The 18,392-nt window shown below is 45.2% G+C and overlaps 1 protein-coding gene across 5 annotated transcripts in view; it reads left to right on the top strand.

The window, feature by feature from the left end:
* The window catches only part of RORA (RAR related orphan receptor A), a 933,557-nt gene that overhangs the window by 836,219 nt on the left and 78,946 nt on the right, over nt 1-18,392 (top strand). Inside the window, exon 1 of one of the 5 annotated variants that reach the window (XM_007533874.3) lies at nt 11,954-12,089. The exons of the other annotated variants lie outside the window; for them this stretch is intronic. Within the exon in view, the coding sequence (XP_007533936.2) occupies nt 12,017-12,089 (73 nt within the window). The 5' untranslated portion in view covers nt 11,954-12,016. Of the gene's footprint in view, nt 1-11,953; nt 12,090-18,392 lie in introns of those variants that run through there. 5 annotated transcript variants of the gene reach the window in all.

The raw sequence follows: 18,392 nt of genomic DNA on the forward strand, positions 1-18,392 counted from the left end.
CACACTGTGTCCACCACTAGAGTTCTAAATCTCCAATCCCTCTATTGTAAGATACAGCATTTTCCCTAAGGTTGCAGATAGGGGTTATTATTTCCACAACTGTCTGTCTACATTTGTAAGTAATTGCCTTTTTAAATAAATAAATAAATAAATAAATAAATAAATAAATAAAGGTCCCATTTTCTCTTCATTTCCAAGCTAAACATAACCCATCTAAATGTCCCTCTCTTTTTCCTCTTCTCTCTCCGGGTCCTGATGGAGTTGGATTTCAGAGCCCTCTTATCTTCTTCCTTCTATCACTTCTCCCCCACTGGAGTATACATCAAAATTATTTGGGGGCGCACATGGTGCAAAGCGTAAGGATCCTGGTTCGAGCCCCCGGCTCCCCACCTGCATGGGAGTCGCTTCACAGGCGGTGAAGCAGGTCTGCAGGTGTCTGTCTTTCTCTCCCCCTCTCTGTCTTCCCCTCCTCTCTTCATTTCTCTCTGTCCTATTCAACAACGACAACATCAATAACAACAGCAGTAATAACTACAACAATAAAAAACAAGGGCAACAAAAGGTAAAAATAAATATTAAGAAAAAAAATTTAAGTTATTTTGGGGAGTTCTGCCTTCTTTAATTGCTTCTCTGCTGGACGTGGGCATTGGTAGGTCAATCCATACCCCCAGCCTGGAAACTGGATTTTTTCTCCTCCCCATTTCTCCTTGTCACAGTACCTTCCATTTTGAAGGTAGAGAACAGACACAGAGTCACTCCTCCATATTGAGTGGGTTGGTATGGAGAAAATGAAATGAAAACAAGAGGTACAACCAGCAAGCCTCCATTTTTCTCTTAAACATTCCCCGGAAATGCCCGGACATTCCCAAAGGTTGTCATTACAGAGAACCCCAACTCTCCTTGTTGTCTGGGCTTCATCAGAAAGCACTAGAGCCATTCTTCCAACTGGGGTGGGGGGGGGGATGTGTGTGTGTGTTGACGTCAAGAAGAGACAGAAAAATAGGTCAACCTAACCAAGTGACCTAAACAGATGAGTGTTTTGAGCTTTTTAAGCTGTGGTTCCGCAGTCCTTCCCAGAGTGTGCATATCGGAGACGGAGACCAGAAGTGGTTATATCTTTCTGGGGCAGGTGGTAGTGGGAAGTAGCGACAAGTGGGTTCCTGTCCTTCTCTCTAATAATGAACATTGGAAACATTTGGTTATGTTTCCCTAAAGTCATTTTGATCAACAGATGACTGTTTCTTAGAAGAGAAATAGGAAAACATCTCAGAATGTGAATATCCACCCAGCTGCCTCCTCTCTCCTTTCCCACCAGTGAGTACAAGACAGTTTCTTTCCTTCTCCTCCTCCTCCTCCTTCTCTCCTTTATCAACCTCATTCTTCTGGAATACTGCAATCACTTCTGGCTCCAAGCAGTAACCTAATGCCAAGCAGAATTTTAAACATAGCCCCTAATTCTTTTGAACAAGACTGTGTTGGCAGTTATGAAACAGGGTAGACATTGGCAAGGGCTTTCAGAATAATTATAGGGTTCCTCGAGTAGTACAGGATAAATAATTGCTGGTTTAAAAGCATTATTGTGGGGCAGCAATTTATACTAAAATTTATATTTGCTCCGTGAAACCAGTAGACATCAAGCAAGCATGTTTCACTCCCACCCGCCCCGCTCAGAATACCCCTTATTTCCACCTTGAGAGCTCAAGGGCTCTGGAACCTTTTGGCTCCCATTACACTTTTAACTGAGCAAGGCAACTGAAAAGCACCTCTGGAGCAAATCAGACTAAGAGTAATGTCTTTAATAAATGGCCGTGAATGAAGTAATAAAAACTTTTCCAAGCCTGGCCACCCAGTGGGCTCCCAAGATACTGACAGAAAGGCTACTCTGGTCTTGAGAGAAGCTAAGAACTGCAGTGGTGTTACTTTTTGCCCAGCAAGTAGGGCACACTGACAGAGATTATTGCCTCCTCTTTGGCTTCAGATGGTGTGTCTGTGAGGCACCGAGGGCCAAGACACAGGAAACTCTTGGAGATAACACAGCTCGAAAATAGCCAGAGACTTACTGGAATGTTCTTCTCTCCTTTCCGTGGAAATTGTTCTTAAATCCTATGGCCCATGACAAATGGGGATGGGGAGATTATTAAGCATTAAATATTTGCATGCCCGAGGCCCCAAGTTCATTCCCAGTGACCATCCATCCCAGAGCCAGGTGGTGTTCTGGTCCTATTCCTCTTTCTCGCTCATGAAAATCAAAAATAAATAACAGTATTTTTCATTATCTTTATTTATTTATTTATTATTGGATAGTCAGCCATAAATTGAGAGGGGAGGGGGAGATAGAGAGGGAGAGAGACAGAGAGACACCTGCAGCCTTGCTTCACCACTCGCAAAGCTTTCCCCCTGCAGATGGGAACCGGGGACTCAAACCCGGGTCCTTGCTCATTGTAATATGTGCACTCAACCTGGTGCGCCACCACCAGACCCCAGTAACATTGTTTAAAAATCATTTGAAAGGATTAGGGAATCCGTTTCCCTGGTAGAGTGCATGCCTTAGCATATCTGAGGCCCCGGGTTCTAGCCCCGCACCACATGGGAGCACCGTGCGTGGTGAAGTGGTGGTGTGGTGTCTCTCCTCTCTCCTCTCTGTTTCTCTCTCTAAATTAAAAAGAAGAAGGAATTGGTCCAGGGAGGTGCTCTGAGGTGTTTCATGAGCAAGAGCCTTGAGTTCATTCATGGCAAGTCAGAAAATCAGATGGGTGAGTAAGAGACAAGAAAGTCTGGACAGTAGAGGGACATCTTTGTGAAGGGCTGTCCTCTCCAGTGAATGCTGAACAGAGGCCCCTTTTGTCCAAGCAGGTGACCGAATGTACTACCTTCTAGTCTTTCTGTTAATCCCGGTAGCTTGTCTTACTCAGTATGAGAACTCCTTTGAGATTTTCACATCCTGACGGTTTTTGCCCCACGTGGCTAGTGTTCTAAGATAAACTGGAGGGGGGGGGGTGTACTTTAGCTGTTGTTGTTTGTTTCCACTGATGTTTCTGGTTTCTGCTCTCTGAAGCCCTTTTAAAGCCATATTTTCCTTGATTGTTCACTGCTGGCTCTGGTATTTAAATAAGCCTTTCAATGGGTCATTAGCTCTGTAATTAATTCCGGCTATTTTTAAATGGAGCCTCGGTTATTAAAGAGCTACCATCTTCTCAACAGCCTTGTCTTTCTTGAAGCATCCTTAAGTGTTAGCTGATTTTTTCATTTTAGTGCCAAAAATGTTGTGTGACTCTTCCTCCTTTCAAATATATCCTTCTTTGCTAGGAAGAGTCACAGTGTTTGAACGAGGACAGGAAATATTTAACTCTGCTCCTTGTACTTTTCTGTCAGATGACCTCAATAAATGTCCTTCAAGCACCTCCTGTAGGTCAGGTCCATATATAAACATTTGACTTAGGTTTTTAAAGTTTGTCTTTTTTTTTTTTTTTTTTAGAGAAGGAAAAACCACAATACCACTCAGCTCTGGCACATACCGTGTCAGGGATGGAAACTGGGACCTCTTACATACAAGTTCTGTGCTAAACACGGAACTCTTTCCCCAGCCTTACTGAAGTATTTGAAATCAATTATTGTGCCAGTCATTGGATTTGAATAGGAAGTCACTTTGGAAAAAAAATTGGCTAGAATAGAAAGAAATTGAGAGAGGAGGGAGAGAAAAAAGATAAACACCTGCAGACCTGCTTCAATGTGAAGTGTGACCCTGTAGGTGGGGAGCCAGAGGCTTGAACCCAGATCCTTGTGCTTAATACTGTGTGCGTTTAACCCTGGGTGCCACTGCCCTGGAAGTAACTTTGTGTAAAAGGACATGTGACAGGACCAAAATCACCCACTTAGTTTTAGAGCTCGAATTTGAACTCAGATCATTTCATACTTAGTATAATCATTCTAGGTCTCTGTTTTTTAAATATAATATTAACATAGTTCTTAGTCTCTGTGATACCAGATGTTTACTGATTCAGATATTAGCGTCAAGGAGCCTGGCCGACACCCTTGGCAGATGCCATGTTTGGTCTCAGCTCAGTGCACCTCAGCCAGCCTCCTTAGCACCCAGTGGACAGTGAACAGGAAACCACTGGCCCCTTAACCTTACAGTAGTTCTAGGATAAAGCAGTAATTCCTGGCACAGGAAAGCAGGTGGAAATTAACTTTGATTATTGTGTTTTATCTCAGATCAGATAAAAATACCGGTAGCCTATATAATAACAGTAATAGTGACTATCATTGCATGTCAGATATGGAGCAAATTGCTTTGATATATTCTGGGGAGAAATAGGAGGTCCTTACTTCAAACATCTCCCACATAATCAAATACATACATAGAGCTAATAAATCAGAAGCAATCCAGGAAGTGAGAACTGCAACTTTATTTTTATTTCCTATCTTTATTTATTGGATAGAGACAACGAAAAATCAGAAGGGTCGGGGGAGACAGGGAGGGAGAGAGACCTGCAACACTGACTCTCGAAGCTTTCCTTCCCCTGCAGGTGGAGTCTGGGGGCTCAAACTCAGGTCCTTGAACATTGTAACATGTGCACTCAGGTGTGCCACCACCTGACCCCAGGAGGCTCTGTTTTCTTATTTCTTCTGCATCCTAGGAAAAAGAAACAACAACAAATGCATATATATCAGCCCTGGGGAATGAGCCCAGAGCCTCACACATACTTGATACCACTGAATATCTTCCAGGCTAAATTTCTTTTATTTTTCTCATTAGTGAGAGGAGTGGGTTAAAGAGACAAAAATAGAAAGGAGAGATTCCTCAGAACCTCTCTACCATCCATGGAGCTACCCCCCAAGACCAGATCACGGTAAGACATACACTCCAGGGCCCAGGTGGTGGCACACCTGGTTAAGTGCACACAGTCCTGCACACATGGACCTGAGTTCAAGCCCCCACTTCCCACCTGCAGGGTGGGGGGGGGGCGCTTCACACGTGCTGAAGCAAGTATTGTATATCTCTTTCTCTCCCTCTCTGTTTCTCTTTGCCCTCTTAAGTTCTCTCTGTTCTACCAAATAAAAAAGAAATGACCACCAAGAGCAAGGAACTTGTCATGCAGGCACTGAGCCCTAGTGATAACTCTGGTGACAATAAAAAAATAAAATAAAATAAAATAAGCATATGCTCTATCAATTAAGCTGTCTCCTCACCTGGAAAATACTTTTTGTGGGCCTGAGTGGTGGCGCACCTGGTTGAGCACACATGTTACAATGGGCAAGGACCCAGGTTTGAGCCCCTGGTCCCCACCTGCAGGGGGAAAGCTTTGCAAAGTAGTGAAGCAGGACTGCAGGTGTCTTTCTCTCTCTCTCTCTCTATCTCCCTCTGCACTCTCAATTTCTGTCTCTATCCAATAAATAATTAAAAAAAAAAGAGAGAGAGAGGGAGAGAGACAGTGAGACACCCACTGCACTGCTTCACCACTCACAAAGCTTTTCCCCTGTGGGTGGGAGCCAGGAGTTCAAATTTGGGTTCTTGTGCACTGTAACATGTGCACTCAACCAGGTGTGCCACCACCCGGCCCCTCTCCCTCCCTCTCTGTCACCCCCCTTCCCTCTTGATTTCTGACTGTACCCAATAAATAAAGAAAGGTAATAAAACATTTAAAAAGCAATCCTTTTTGTTTGTCTTAGTGACAGTAATCAAACCCAAGGGCTCATACCTGCAAAGCATGTACTTGCCTTTGCCCCTAAGGAATGAAAGGTGTTTTCCAAAAGCAAACTCTCTGCTGTATGCCTAGCTAGGTCTGCGTTGATGGCTAGGACAGAGATGGGGGAGTGTCAGATGAACACAGTTTTATTTCAGCATAAATTTCTGGGGCCCCACTGTCGTTTCCTCGGTCTGCATGGACCTTCACTCTCTGACCTGTCTCTCCACCCCCAGATGCCCAGCACATGCCCACAGTGTGAAGGCTCAGTGCGTCTCCCTTCCCCCACCTCTATGAACCTTGCCCAGACTGGGTTTCCTGTCCTCAAGGTCAAAACCACCATCACCACCCCCCACAGAGGCTGAAGCCACTCCTAGCCATGCTGGTAAACTGACCTCTGCTCACTCCCCAAGCAGGTACTTTCTCTGGACGCAAGGTCTGGTCTCTCATCTGTGAAATGGAGACGCAGGGAAGGAGAGGAGAAGGGAGCAGGTGCACTGATAGTTTCTTCTGGGTCTCAGGCCAGCTCCGGGCAGTCACACTCCCTCTCCTGGCTAGCAGACCCAGGGAGTTAATTGTGTGGTCTCAGAGGACTTGGCGGGTTCTGGAGTTCCGTGATGTGAAAGGTTCAGTTTAGCTCCTGAGAGCTTACTAAACAAAACAAGATTCACAAGAGCAATGAGCTCTTTTTTATTTTTATTATTATTTTTTTATTGGGGGATTAATAGTTTGCTGTCGACAGTAAAATAATGGTAGTTCGTACGTGTGTAACATTTCCTAGTTTTCCACATAACAGTTCAACCCCCACTAGGTCCTCCTTTGCCATCATGTTCCAGGACCTGAACCCTCCCCTCGACCCCAGTCTTTTTTTTTTTTAATTTTCCCTTTTGTTGCCCTTGGTTTTTTTTTATTATTGTTGTAGTTATCGTTGTTGTTATTGATGTCGTCACTGTTAGATAAGACAGAGAGAAAATGGAGAGAGGAGAGGAAGACAGAGAGGGGGAGAGAAAGACAGACTCCTGCAGACCTACTTCACCGCCTGTGAAGCGACTCCCCTGCAGGTGGGGAGCCGGGGACTCAAACCGGGATCCTAACGCAGGTCCTTGTACCTTGCGCCACCTGCTCTTAACCCGCTGCGCTATCGCCCGACTGCCGACCCCAGAGTCTTTTACTTTGGTGCAATATACCAAGAGGGCAATGAGCTTTACTGAGACTGTTTAAAAAAAAAAAAAAAAAAGTGGGGGGAGCAGTGTAGACTCTTCCCTTACCCAAACTACCTTTCATCTTGGAAAATTGAGAAGTAGCAGGTTTCTAACTATGTCAGCCACATCTATAGGCCAGCACATGGGGACTGAGCAGAGCCTAGAACGAGCCAAAGTGTCCAAGTCACGGACTTGTAGAAGGGACCGACAGCGACTGCCTTCTCATCTGTCATTTTCCTCCAGACGGAGGTCAGGGGGGTGAAGCAGTTACGGGGCTACACTTTCTCTTGCTTACAAGGCATATGAAATGTTCAAGATGAGAGACAAGGCCACCTGAATTCCCTCCTGCCAGTTATTCCCAAATGCTGAGAGACAAATAGGCAGGCGCTCATGCTGCCTGAGTAGAGTTAGGCTTTACACATCCCCTGTAGACTTCTCATTCACTGCTTAATTGGTTTCACTTATGGAATCCCGAGAAATCTGCAAGAGGAAAAGATACTACTCAAGCCACAGCCATCTGTGTCTTCTCCTTAGGGTGTTGGTTTAGGGGGATGAGGAACAGGTGGGCATGAATCTTCTGCACCAAATTAGCAGGAAGAGCCACAAGGCCCATGTGGTGTCTCAAAAATGTTGCTTTTTTGTTTGTTTGTTTGTTTGTTTTCTATGAGGGAATCAGTGACTTCTGGCAGTTTGAGAAGTTTTTAGCTTTATAAATCTGTATTTGGTGTCATTTTTGAGGTGTGAATGCAGCAGTGCATGGGTTAAACTTTGATTTTTTAAATTTTTTGCAGCAGTAAGTGGTCTTATTGAAATCCCTTCACAACGGTGCCAAGTGGCGGCACACCAGATTAAGCGTACATAATACAAAGCGAAAGAACCCACACAAAGATCCTGGTTTGAGCCCCTGGTTCCCCAACTGCAGGGGTGTCACTTAACAAGCCTTGAAGCAGGTCTGCTGGTGTCTTTCTCTCCCCTTCTCTGTCTTCCCCTACTCTCTCGATTTATCTCTGCCCTATCCAACAATAACAACAACAATGGAAAAAACGTGGCTGCCAGAAGCAGTGGATTCATAGTGCAGGCATCGGAGCCCCAGCAATAACCCGAGAGGCAAAATAAAAATAATAAAATCCCTTCACCCATCTTTTTGAGGGTCATCCTTTACCTGATAACATATGTGCCTCTGTTTACATCTTATTTCTGACTGTCCTCGAGAGAAAACATTAAAAAACAAACAAACAAACAAACAAAAAACATGATTTCTTGTGTGCTCATTATAACTCTAGTGACCAAATGGGGAGGAGGAGGAGGATTGGTAACCAGAACAAAAATGTCTTTTTGGTAAACACCAAGGGAGAAAACTATTGATAATGTAGATTATCAAGTCTTTGGCTTTCAGTAGTTTTTTGAAGTGAATGCATTTTGGGTTTGCTATGAGTTAAAATGTTAAAATTTCAATCCAGATTTCAAATCTTAAATATTCTAGTTCTCTACTTTTTTTTTTTTTTTTTTGCCTCCAAGGTTATTGCTGGGGCTCAGTGCCTGCACTACAAACAATACAAATCCACTGCTCCTGGAGGCTGTTTTTTTTCCCATTTTGTTGCCCTTGTTGTCATTATTGTTGCCACTGATGTTGTTGTTGGATAGGACAGAGAGAAATCAAGAGAGGAGGGGAAACAGAGGTGGGGAGAGAAAGACAGACACCTGCAGACCTGCTTCACCGCCTGTGAAGCGACCTTCCTGCAGGTGGGGAGCCGGGGGCTCCAGCCTGGATCCTTATACCAGTCCTTGTGCTTTGCGCCATGTGAGCTTAACCTGCTGCGCTACCACCCAGCCCCTCTATACTTTTTTTTTTACTAAGTTAAAAAGCAATTCAAGTAGGAATTATTACATCCTGTGGCCATTTTGTTTTTTAAAATATCATCGCTATCTTGTTTTTTCCCATTCAAGTACTAACCTGGCCCGACCCTGCTTAGCTTCCGCTATCAGACGAGAGCAGGCATGTTCAGGGTGGTGTGGTCATAGACACTATCTCCTTTTCTAAAGTGATCTACATTGCTTTCGCTGATAGCTGCAAGAGAATCAGGTCCTTTCTGTGAAGCAGGACTTGCAAGTAGCCGTGGGCCATGCTAAGAGTGGTTGTTCGACAATACAAACAACAACAACAACAACAAAAAACGAAATGAAAGTTTTATTTCTCGGGAGTCGGACGGTAGCGCAGTGGGCTAAGTGCACGTGGCGCAAAGGACAAGGACCAGTGTAAGGATCCCAGTTCCAGCCCCCAGCTCCCCACCTGCAGGGGAGTCGCTTCACAGGCAGTGAAGCAGGTCTGCAGGTGTCTGTCTTTCTCTCCCGCCTCTGTCTTCTCCTCCTCTCTCCATTTCTCTCTGTCCTATCCAACAACAACAACAGTCATAGTAAAGACAACAATAAAACAACAAGGGCAACAAAATGGAATAAATAAATATTTAAAAAATGGTTTGCACAACCATTAAAAAAAGTGTTTTATTTTTCTTTAGAGAAAGACATTGCAGTTTAAAAGTGAAAGCTACGAAATAAGGGCAGTGAAAAGCTGGGTTTAAGAGTCTACCCAGATGTCCTCCCACCCCCACCCCCAACACCAGGAAATCTCTTTGCGAGTCTTCATCTTGGGGGTTTCAGACCCATTGCACGGAATCAGTGATAGCTCAGATGATGTGCCACCACTGTTGAAGGCACAGCAGATAACTGATGGCTTGAGAAACTGCAGCTGTAGGACAGCTAACTGTTTTCTTACCCAGAGTTTAGTATCTTGCTTTTAGAGTGTTGGAAACCCAAGGATACAACAAGTATCGCTTTCTATTTAGCCTGTTCCCTGATGCCTTGCTTATTTCTTGAATTAATTCACAGGCAAATGAATGAGAGGGAGAAAAAGAACAACTAAATCCCCTAGTGATCCAAGAGCAAATAATACTTCCTAGCACTTCCTTCCCGCGTAAAATAACTTTCTCCTCTCTGGTGCCCCGCTGCACTGAATAAAAGCGAGAAAGGAGGTGACGGTTCTGTTTCCTAATGTTGCCTGCTGAACCCCACGCAGCACAACCCCTGTCATTTCTCAGGTCCCTCAGCTAACTTTGGGTGACGCATAGTGTCTTGTTGCCTGATTACTGTGTGGTCAGGTAGCCCATACAGTGCCAGCCAATGTCAGAACCATCAAGAATGCCAGAGACATTTCTGCTTTTGTCAAGATCTGAGTAGAATGCACATAGCACAGTAAGAACAAAGTAATCTTTTACACACACACACACACCCGTAATTTTGAACTCCCCTGTTGATGGGGGAGATATCTCAGCATTTGAGTACAGGACGTGCCTTATTGAGACCCCAAAAGTCCCAGGTTCAACTCCCAGCATTGCAGATACTAGACTTGAGCTCGTGTGTGTGTGTGTGCGTGTGTGCGCGCGCGTGTGTGCGTGTGTTGTGTGTGCGTGTGTGTGTGCGCGTGTGTGCGTTGTGCGCGTGTGTGCGTTGTGCGTGTGTGTGCGTGTGTGCGTTGTGTGTGTGCGCGCGTGTGCGTGTGTGCATGTGTGTGTGCATGTGTGTGTGCGCGTGTGTGCGTTGTGTGTGCGTGTGTGTGCGCGCGTGTGTGTGCACGTGTGTGCGTGTGTGTGTGTGATTTCCCTCCACCAGAAGGTGCTGAGACCTTGCACGCAATTCCACCTGGCCCAGACTGCCTTTTTTTAAAAAAACCCAGAGCACTGTTTTTTAACCAGAGCTCTGGCTTATGGTGGTGCGGGAATTGAACCTGGGATTTTGGAACCTCAGGCATGAGAGTCTTTTTGTATAACCATTATGTTATCTACCCTCTGTCCCATTTTTCATTTCTTTTTATTGGATAAGACAGAGAGAAACTGAGAGAAGATAGAGAGGGAGAGGGCAGAGAGACTCCTCCAGACGTGCCTCACTGCTTGTGAAGCGACCCCCCCACCCCTGCAGGTGGGGATCCAGGGGCTTGAACTGGGGTTCTTGAGCGGATCTTTTCGCTCCGACTGACCCAGTGCCTCTCCGCCCAGCCCCTCCCCCCAGGCCGCCTTTTTGGTTTGATCTTTTAAAATTTTAATTTGATTATCTATTTAGGTTGACACAAATTGAGAGGGAAGAGGGAGAGGGGGAAATGAGAGATACCTGCAGCACTACCTCACCCCTCATGAAACTTCCTCCTTTGCAGCTGGGAACAAGGAGGGTTTGAACCCAGATCCTTTTGAGTTGTAACCTGTGCACTCAACCAGATGTGCCACCATCTGGTCCCCTGGTTCTGGTCTTTAAATTTCAGAATCATCCATAGGATCCCCACCCCCACCCCCGCCCTCCGTGTTATAGCACTCTCATGGGATGTTGGGGCTCAAACCTGGACTCCATATATCTTTGAAAATATTTATTATTTATTTGTGAGAAGGGTAGAAAGAGAGAGTGATTGCACAAGGCTTCTCTTTTGGAAATGTCTCATTGCAGCGCCCAACATGCCAGCAAGTGGAAAGTCCTGGTCTGGTCGTGGGCAGCTCTGGAGACAGCGTTTTCGCATGGCTGACATAAGCCACCACCCAGTCCTCTGTGCTCCCTGTCTTTTCTCTTTTCAAAAGAGCATCAAAACCACCGGGCCCTTTCAAGTCATCTTCTTTTACTGTGAAACCAGAAACCATGCCGGCGACAACTTGCAGTCATAACCCGTTTCTAAGGCCGGGGGCTGTGGGCTGCGTTGAACTCCTTATCACATGAACGCTCAAAGTCCCGTGTTAGGTCGCTGTTGCAAACAACATACTTAGTCTCAGACTGTGGCTTCAGAGAGCATGTCTGAGTGCAGCAGGGAAGTGCGACCCTGATTGCCACCAAGTCCGCTGGAAGAGAGCAGGATTGGAAACAGAAAGAAAACAGAGACTCCCAGTTTCTTCCCACAGTCATTTATATCGTTAGGAAATGCAAGGGTGATTTTGTTTTAACGAATGTGCTAGGAATTATACTTCCACGTGAACCTTGACCCTTCAGAGCAGTCATCTGGGGAGGCTCGCTCAGCATCTGTGCCAAAAAAATACCGCCAATGCCAAAAGCTGATATGTAATACCTCCCAGGCCCTGGAGCGATGTTTACACGCTCTCCATGACAGCCTCTGTTCTCATGAAAAAGCGCGTTCAACTTCCGAAAGCCACCAAGCTCAAGGTGGGCAAGCGAGGTAAGAAAATAAACCTGGCTGGGCCATATTCCCTTAAAAGAAAAAGGAAGGGGGAAAAAAAAATAACTGCAAAGGGGTAGCTTGTGTTTTTCATCTCACTGGCACCAGGAACAGTTGCAGGAGTAGTTCAAAGTAGTCTGTGGCAGTGACAATGCCCCTGTTTGTTTTTCTTAATTTTTTATTATTTGTTTATTTATTCCATTTTGTTGCCCTTGTTGTTTTACTGCTGTTGTTATTGATGTCGTCATTGTGGGATAAAACAGAGAGAAATGGAGAGAGGAGGGGAAGACAGAGAAGGGGAGAGACATCTGCAGACCTGCTTCACCGCCTGTGAAGCAACTCCCTCTGTAGGTGGGGAGCCAGGGGCTCCAACCGGGATCTATACTCTGGTTCTTGAGCTTTACACCACCTCTGCTTAACCTGCTGCACTACCGCCCAACTCCCAATGCCCCTGTTTTAAAGCTTTGAAAAGTAGTCCTCCAAGGAGGTCCAGAAGCCAGGGCCCCTGATTTTGCTGGAAGAGACTCTTAGCTATTTTTTTTCTTCTCCCTCTTCCAGAAAATGAATCTGGTGGGATGGGGAAGATAGGTTAGCTATAGAACACAGCACTGGTGGTATTGCCTTAGTCTCTAGGTTTGATCCCTAGTACTGTCATATGCCAGAGCTAAGTAGTGCTCTGGTCAATCTCTCTCTCTCTCTCTCTCTCTCTCTCTCTCCCTCCCTCCCTCCCTCCCTCTCCTTTTTCCTTCTCTATCTCCCCCTACCCCTCTCAATTTCTCTCTGTCACTATCCAATAGTAAATTTTTTTTTTAATTTTTTTGTCTCCTGGATCATCACTGGGGCTTGGTACCTGCGCTACGAATCCACTGCTCCTTACGACCATCTTTTTATTGTTACTGCTGTTGTTGGATAGGACAGAGAGAAATCGAGAGGGGAGGGGAAGACAGAGGGGGGGAGAGAGAGATAGACACCTGCAGACCTGCTTCACCTCTTATGAGCAAACTCCCCCCCCCGCCCCCCGCAAGTGGGGAACCAAGGGCTCTAACCGAGATCCTTACACTGGTCCTTGTACTTTGCACTATGTGCCCTTAAACCTGTGTGCAACAACCCGGCCCCCAATAAATAAAATTTCAAACATTAAATAAATAAATAAAATCAGTTAAGGCTAGGGAGATGGCTCAGCCTGGTAAGCACCAGTCTGCATTCCTGAGGCTTCAGAGACCACAGGTTCAATCTCTTATTCCAGGACTACAGAGTCCTCTGGCCCTCTCTCCCTTCTCTCTCTTTTGTTCATAATAGTAGATGAATCTTTAAGAATAGATAAAATTTTGAAACCAATATATATATTTTTTTAGTTTTTTTTTTTTTAATATTTCATTTATTTATTCATTGCTGGTCCCTGTTCAGGTGCCAGATGCTGGACTAGTTTCACGGGCAGGAGACAGACGACCAGGGACTCATGGCTGAGCTAGGAACGCAGTTCAATCTTTATTGATGAGCGGGGATGCAGTGAAGGGATATCAGTCAATCTCCCTTCATTAGAAAGTCCTGTCCTTTATATCTCCTGAGGTGGAAGTGTCAGAAAGAGAAAGTATGTAGGATAGGGGGTGGGGAGAAGGAAAAAGGCACTGAACCAGTGGGGATTAAACCAATGGGGATTAAACCAGTGTGGGTCTCAAACAAAACAATGATTATGTAAATAGACCACAGTGTTAAGCAATGCAAGCAAACCTAATGTGATGATCAAAACAGAAGGGGTCTTAGAAGCAGAATTAGAAGCAGACCAACAATTCATGAGAAAGATAGGAAGAGAGAGAAAGAACTAGATATCACTCTGGTACAGGTGCTGCCAGGGATTGAACTTGGGACCTCATGCTTAAGAGTCCAATGCTTTATCCACTGAACCACTTCCCGGACCACCCAATATATTTTTTAACACAGGGCTAGAGAAGTAGCTTACCAGTAGGGTGCCTGCGTGGCCATGTGCACTAAGGTTTAACAGAACCACATGAGAAATGTTTATCCAAGGAGGAAGCTCTGATGCTGTCTCTTCTCCCTTTATCTGTCTCTCTGTCTGAATGAAAAAGTGACTTGGAGCAGTAAAATCACATATGCATGAAGTCCCGGGACCACAAATAGTAATAGGAATGATTTTAGGGGACCAGGTGGTGGTGTACCCAATTAAGCACATGCAGCACTAAGCCCAAGTACCCACACAAGGATCAGGGGTTCGAGCCCCCACTTCCCACCTACAGGGGGGACCCTTCACAAGCAGCAAAGCAGGTCTGCAGGTGTCTATCTTTCTCTCTCCCTCTTTATCTCCCCCTCTCCTCTCAATTTCTCTTGTCTTATTCAATAAAATGGAAAAAATGGCTGCCAGGAACAGTGAATTTGTAGTGCCAGCACTGAACTCAAGTGATAACCCTGGAGGCAAAAAGGAAGGGAGGAAGGAAAGAAGGAAGGCAGGGAAGGAGGGAGGAAAGATGGATATGATTTCAGTAGATAACAGCAGTAAGAAAACTATGTGTGGGAGTCGGGCTGTAGCGCAGCGGGTTAAGCACACGTGGCGTGAAGCACAAGGACCAGCATAAGGATCCCGGTTCGAGACCCCGGCTCCCCACCTGCAGGGGAGTCACTTCACAAGCAGTGAAGCAGGTCTACAGGTGTCTGTCTTTCTCTCCCCTCTCTGTCTTCCCCTCCTCTCTCGATTTTTCTCTGTCCTATCCAACGACAGCAACAACACAATAATAATAACAACCACAATAATGATTAAAAAAAAAAAAGTACAACAAAAAGGGGAAAAAGTAGTCTCAAGGAGCAGTGGATTCGTGGTACAGGCACCGAGCTTCGGCAATAACCCTGGAGGCAAAATAAATAAATAAATAAGAAAAAAAAGTAAAAAGAAAAACAGCGTGCATGCAAGCCCTCTCTCCTCCCTTAAAGTGATGAGATTGTGTGTTTACAAAGTGCCTTGAACTTTGATACAGGTTCTCAAAGAATGCTTGTCAAATTATGCTCAGCAAACTGTTCTTTGAAAGTAGTTAGCCATCTCCAAACTCAGGAAAGAAAGGCAGAAAAGGAAAGGGGAGGGGGAGGGGAGGGGAGGGGAGGGGAGGGGAGGGAAGGAAAAGGAAAAGGAAAAGAAAAAGAAAAAAGATGTCCTCTGAATCGGACTGTGTTAATTACCAGGAAGGTACCTCTCCTTTCATCCTTCTCACCCTCACTGACAAAGGGAAGAAGATGCTTGCTCTCTGTCTCATCTGTAGACTGATATTTCCCTGGTAGATTTTCTGGCTTTTGCTCTACTGTCAATGGTGAAAAAATTAATTAATTAACTTGGTGATCAGTACATCTTATCAGAATAACAACTCAGAAACTAAGTCCACGAACAGGCTTCAGCAGAAAAAGGTGATTTATTTCAGGGGAGTAGGGATGGGAATGAACCAGTCAAACTTATTCTTGGTGACATGTCTTCTTGAAGGATGATTTAAATGAGACTGATTCTTGACAGGTGTTAGCCGTTCTTCTGATGATTGGTGAATATATTTCAGGTGTGATTGGCTTCTAAAACAAGCATACTAACATGCTTCTCCACACACAAATTACTGGCTTGAGCAGAATTTCAGTTTGGAGGTTCATCTGCTTATGTAAGTGAGTTTTGCTTAGCAATAACTCTCTCTTTAATTTAAATTCTATTGTTGTTGAGGTTTTGCTTAGCAATAACTCTCTTTAATTTAAATTCTATTGTTGTTGTTGTTGTTGTTATTATTGTTATTATTCAGTTGCTCTCAATTTGAGTCCCTTTGAATAAGAACAAAGGAAAAATCCTGGTAGGAATTATTTTGGTTGATTTGGGGTGGGGGGGAGCAGGGGAGAGGACCACTGAGATTATGTCAGTCATCCCTTTGGTTCCCCAAAATCTCAGTGAGAAGACTCTTTAAAACGTGGTGCCAGGGGATAAATGCAGGACCTCTCTCAGGGATGCCACTGAACCACACACACTGTGGCCTGATTTTGATGAGAGAGAGAGAGGGAGGGGAACAGGAAAAGTGAGAGAGACCCCAGTGTACTTACCCACCACCTTTACTGCTGGCCATGGTGCTAGGCATTGAACTCATGGCCTCAGATCCACTGAGCCATCTCTTGGGTTCTGATGAGGACATTTTTGTCCTCAGATCCTGCTTCAGAAGTTGCTCGAGAGCCGAAAGTGCTTTCCTGCTAGAAATGTTATTTCGAAAAATTCAGTAATCATGGAGAGTAGGTTTCCTTCCTTGGTACTGGCAGTACCTGCTGGTGGGCATTGCCTCTACTGGTTTTTAATCAAAAGTACACAGGTTATGACTTCCAGGAAGAAAGAACAGTTGTTGTTGTTGTTGTTGTTGTTGTTGTTGTTGTTTAGGAATCCACTGCTCCTGGAGGCCGCCCCCCCATTTTGTTACCCTTGTTGTTGCCATTATTGCTATTGTTGCAATTGATGTTGTTGGATAGGACAGAGAAATCTAGAGAGGAGGGGAAGACCTGCTTCACCGCTTGTGAAGTGACCCCCCCTGCAGGTGGCGAGCTGGGGACTCCTTAAGCTGGTCTTTGCTCTTCTCGCCCACTGTACTACCACCTGACCCCCAGAAGGAGCCTGGGTCTTTGTACACTGTAATGTGTGCGCTTAACGAGGTCCACCACTTCCTAGCCCCTAAACACACACACTTCTAGATGCGAGAGAGAGAGACAGAGACAGACAGAGACAGAGGCAGACTCCAGGGCACCACCCCAGCATAAACAGGGCTAGGGACTAGACTTGAGTTCCCGTGCGTACAAGTCTGTGCTCTAGCCAGTGAGTCATCTCCCGAACCACCTTTTTTACTTTTTATCACACACCCCCTTTGTTTTTATTCCTGGAAGACTCCTGTTTGGTTTTTCCCATTAACAATGTCCCTACTGAGACAGCTTATATACCCAGAAGCCCCAGGTTACGTCCCTGGCACCACCATATGCCAGAGCTGAGGTGTCCTTAGGACTCTTTCCCTCTGTCTCCCTTTCTCATGGGAATTAATGTGTGTGTGTGTGTGTGTGTGTGTGTGTGTGTGTGTGTGTGTGTTTAATGCCCCTACTATTTAGGGAAATGACGGTTTAACTCACTGCTGAGCATCTAGTGCCAGTCTAATAAATAGAGCAGGATCAGATCTAGAAATTACCTTGTACAGCTTGACATGAAGGGAGAGGTGAGGGAGGCTGAGCCCTGGAGAAAAAGACTCGCCACACTTTCACAGGTGTTTGGTAAATTTCACTCCTTACTTCAGTCAGTCATTTCAAGAAGCCTCTTCACCCTGTTAGTTCTGTCTTTCTCTACCTGACCACACAACTCTTTCTCTCACTTCCTGCACTTAACAGCCTCCTCAAGATGCCAGCCTCACTGTGGGCTTTACCTAGAAAGTAGGTGGGAGGCATGATGCAGTATTTTCTTTCCATTGTGCTGTGTACTGACTGAGCGTTGTGTCTCATTACTCCTCTGCCATTACCAATTATCTGTTTAATGGTTTCACTAGTGCTTCCTGGAACTTCACCTCTCCGGAGCCCTGCCCCACTAGGGAAAGATAGAAACAAGTTGGGGGTATGGATCCACCTGCCAACGCCCAGGTCCAGCAGAGAAGAAACAGCTACAGAAGCCAGAACTCCCACCTTCTGCATCCCAGAAAGAATTTTGGTCCACACTCCCAGAGGGGTAAACGACAGGGGAAGTAAACCAGAGGGCTCTGTATACCCCATTCCACCAGGACCCCGAAGCATTAGTCACCAGGAATCTTGTTTTTATAGCATCAAGGAAAAGGGAACCAATCTGGAAAACACCAGAGGAAGTCAGGCAGGCACTGTTTCTCTTATCTGAGAGATAAGAGGAAAGAAGGCAGGATACTTGGAAGTAATCATAGCTGTAGGGGTGACTTAGAAAGGAAGTGATAACAGGACTGTGGAAAAAAATAGGGAGGGGTTATATATACATAGATAGGAATCGATATAGAATCAACCCATATCTGAGACCTTGGGAGAACTACTGCAGTTTCCAGTGGAGGGGATGGGACACAGAACTCTGGTGGTGGGAACTGTATGGAATTATACCCCTGTTATATTACAGTTTTGTAAATCAATATGAAATGACTAATAACAATAGAGAGATAAAATCAAATAATCTATTTGAAAGGAATACAGTGACCTAGCCCTCTCTGTTCTTCTGCTAGTTCCCTCGTTTCCAGCTGCAACTCTAGCCAAATACTACTTCAAAGAGATGGCTGGTGATCGTGGCTGACGCTTCTC

Source organism: Erinaceus europaeus, chromosome 16 (genome assembly GCF_950295315.1).
Source record: "Erinaceus europaeus chromosome 16, mEriEur2.1, whole genome shotgun sequence".
NCBI classification, from domain to species: domain Eukaryota; kingdom Metazoa; phylum Chordata; class Mammalia; order Eulipotyphla; family Erinaceidae; genus Erinaceus; species Erinaceus europaeus.